Source organism: Macadamia integrifolia, unplaced genomic scaffold, assembly GCF_013358625.1.
Source record: "Macadamia integrifolia cultivar HAES 741 unplaced genomic scaffold, SCU_Mint_v3 scaffold2567, whole genome shotgun sequence".
NCBI classification, from domain to species: Eukaryota; Viridiplantae; Streptophyta; class Magnoliopsida; order Proteales; family Proteaceae; genus Macadamia; species Macadamia integrifolia.
The window spans coordinates 1-3,010 of record NW_024868803.1 but is presented as its reverse complement, the minus strand read 5'-3'; the positions used below and the strand labels follow the sequence as shown (position 1 = coordinate 3,010).

At 36.7% G+C, this 3,010-nt stretch overlaps 1 protein-coding gene across 1 annotated transcript; it reads left to right on the top strand.

The window, feature by feature from the left end:
- The first annotated feature begins 269 nt into the window (after positions 1-269).
- LOC122066758 (peroxidase 16-like) lies at positions 270-2,539 on the top strand. The gene is made up of 4 exons (XM_042630597.1): positions 270-479; positions 588-785; positions 1,801-1,966; positions 2,069-2,539. The coding sequence occupies exons 1-4, from the start codon at positions 270-272 to the stop codon at positions 2,530-2,532; spliced, it is 1,038 nt and encodes a 345-aa protein (XP_042486531.1). The 3' UTR covers positions 2,533-2,539.
- The last annotated feature ends 471 nt before the right edge of the window (positions 2,540-3,010 follow it).

Sequence of the window (3,010 nt, the reverse complement as noted above, 5' to 3'; positions counted from 1 at the left end):
TCAATATAATAACATTGAATAGAAAAAATTTATATATATATATATATATATATATTTATACATATATCAACCACTTTAAAAATCCACATTTCAACCTCTCACCACTATTCTCTTTATTCAAGTTCCTTAAATGTTTATCACATCTGTCCTAGACAGTTGACCCTTCAAAAATTCTTGACAGATAAGCACAACCCATCATCCATTAGCTTCACCTTTACATGTATAAATATTAAACCACTAGAAAAGAAAATAAACAGTAAACAAAAGTCATGGAACATAGAAGTTCCTTTCTTCTGTCATTTCTTCTTCTCCTTCTGTTACTAAACTCAGCTTCTGCTCAGCTTAAGCAGAATTTCTACCAAAACATATGCCCCAATGTTGAAAATTATGTTCGCAATGCAGTTGAAAAGAAGTTCAATGAAACCTTTGTGACAGCCCCTGGCACTCTCAGACTCTTCTTCCATGATTGTTTTGTTAGGGTTTGTGCTTTCTTTTGAACTTTGTTACAATTTAATTGATTTGTTTTTTATTTTCTAGTCATAGTTTTGTTGGTGGGGATAAAGAATTGATCCAGAGGTTGGTGACAGGGGTGTGATGCTTCTGTTCTTCTTGCATCGTCGAGTAACAATGCGGAAAAGGATAGCCCCATCGGTCAAACACTCGCCGGAGATGGTTTCGATACAGTGATCAAAGCTAAGGCTGCGGTTGATAATGATCCCAACTGCAAGAACAAGGTCTCCTGCGCTGATATATTGGCCTTGGCTGCTAGAGATGTGATAGTTCTGGTAAACTACCTTAATTTGATGACTAATATTTCTATATGATTGCTAATGTACCTAGATGTTTCTCTCTCAAAAGCACTTATTCCACATTGGATGTGAGTAATTCGATGTGAAATCTTAAAAGGACTCAGTCACCTCTTCCTTATCGACTAACTTTTGAAGATGAGTTCTACTCAAGTTCTAACACAACCAAACAATAATGCAAATGAATCCTTTTTTTTTTTTTTTTTTTCTTTTTCCTTCGCTTATTTTTCACTTTCTTTGTCTCTTAGACCTCCTTGGAAAGCAATCAAACGTTTCTTTGGAAAAATGCTTAGAAAATATCTATCTTATCGCAATATATGCAATGATTTAAGATTCGCCTTTTGCTATATAATTGTTGTGACAGTTTTCTTCTCAGTAATCAATCTGAGAGTAGAATGGTTCTCATTCAACCCCATTATGACCGGTCCATGCAGTTGTAGGATTAATATGGGCCGCGAGACTAGTCAAGACCCGTCGTTAATCAACAAACCCAAGGGGGTAGCGCAATTGGTGAGCAACGAACTTGGTACAAGCCGTAAACTCAGATGTCCTAAGTTTGACTCCCACTAAGCATACCTTAGGCCAGTCACATGGGGGTGTTTAGTGCTCTTCATTGCTTTCAGTGAAAGTTGAATGGTTCTCGTTCAACATGGTATGACCCGGTCCATGCGATTGTGGGGTCAGTATGGATCCGCGGGACTAGTTAGGCCAAAGACTTGGATAACCATTGTTAGCAAAAAAAAAAAAAAAAATCAATCTGAGAAAGACGTGAGGACAAACGGCTTTAACTCTTTTCTCCATTAATAGAGAAGCATATCTCATCTCACTGTGGATGTAGGAAATCTTACTAACCCCATAAATCTTTGTGTTTGCATCGTGTAATTATTTGTTTGTGATTTTCATTCTTTTCAGCATTATTTTAGTTAGATTTTCTCGTTTCCTACGCATCGAACAAAAGAATAGCTGATTTGATGATTTTTAATTTTCAACTTAGACGGGTGGACCATCATACACAGTTGAATTGGGAAGACGAGATGGAACAATCTCCACCAAGAGCAGTGTTCACAGCAGTATTCCTTTACCTACTTTCAGCTTAGATAAGCTCACTTCCATGTTCTCTGCAACTGGTCTATCACAGACAGATTTGGTAGCATTATCAGGTAATACTCAATTGGCTTCTGCTCCTCTTCTTTTATATTTTATGTCATCTCACTCTATTCAAGGCCATGTTCTAAGCTGTTCAACAACTTGAATTTTTACAGGAGCACACACAATTGGGTTCTCTCACTGTGCCAGGTTCACTAAACGGCTTTATGGTTTCAGCCGTAGGAGCTCAGTCGATCCATCTCTAAATTCTAATTATGCTAAGCAGCTCCAACAGGCATGTCCAAAAAATGTAGACCCAAGAGTTGCTGTTAACATGGACCCTAACACACCTCGAATTTTCGATAATAATTACTACAAGAATCTTCAGCAAGGGATGGGGTTATTCACCTCTGATCAAGTCTTGTTCACAGATACTAGAACAACAAAACTTGTCAATCTCTTCGCGTCGAATAGTACAGCTTTCCAACAAGCTTTCATTACTGCCATTACGAATCTTGGAAGGGTTCGGGTGAAGGTAGGATCACAAGGTGAAATTCGGCATGATTGCACTACTGTGAACTTGAGGAGAGACTATATGTCATTTCATAGGAGGGAAGAAATAGACACAGGAAGATGCTAGAGTTTGTTATCTAGCCTGGCAGCATTCTTTCTACCTAATATTTTCTGTTAAATTAATTTTTTTGGGGAGAATTTCTTTCACAGTAGGTGTAATTGTATATTTGATTCTTTGGTGGCCAGCTTCGAAAGTTTATCAATAAGGTACAGTACTGAGTTATTGGTTTAATAAAATTTTATTAATTATATATTGAGAGAATCTCATTGATTAGGAATATAATATTTTCCTTGTTTGGTGATAAGCTTCGAATCCTAAGGACATTGTAAGAATAAGAATGGGTGTGGAAAACTGAGAATGTGAGCATGAAAACAACAGATGTACCTCCAAAGGCTGATCCAACATGAGTTCAAATCTTAGAGACATCCAACGAAATCAAAGTAATAATTTACAAAAGGCTGGGGTCTGTGCACCCAAAAAAATAAAAAAATAAAAAAAGGAAAAAAGGAAAAAAGAAAGAAAAGAAAGAAAAGAAAAAAAAAAA

Bases quoted from the DNA above. Each gene is read 5' to 3' on its own strand.
- LOC122066758 (XM_042630597.1), top strand. From the start codon at position 270: ATGGAACATAGAAGTTCCTTTCTTCTGTCATTTCTTCTTCTCCTTCTG. The intron at 786-1,800 runs GTAAACTACCTT...TTTTCAACTTAG, and splicing joins CTAGAGATGTGATAGTTCTG to ACGGGTGGACCATCATACAC. The intron at 1,967-2,068 runs GTAATACTCAAT...GAATTTTTACAG, and splicing joins AGATTTGGTAGCATTATCAG to GAGCACACACAATTGGGTTC.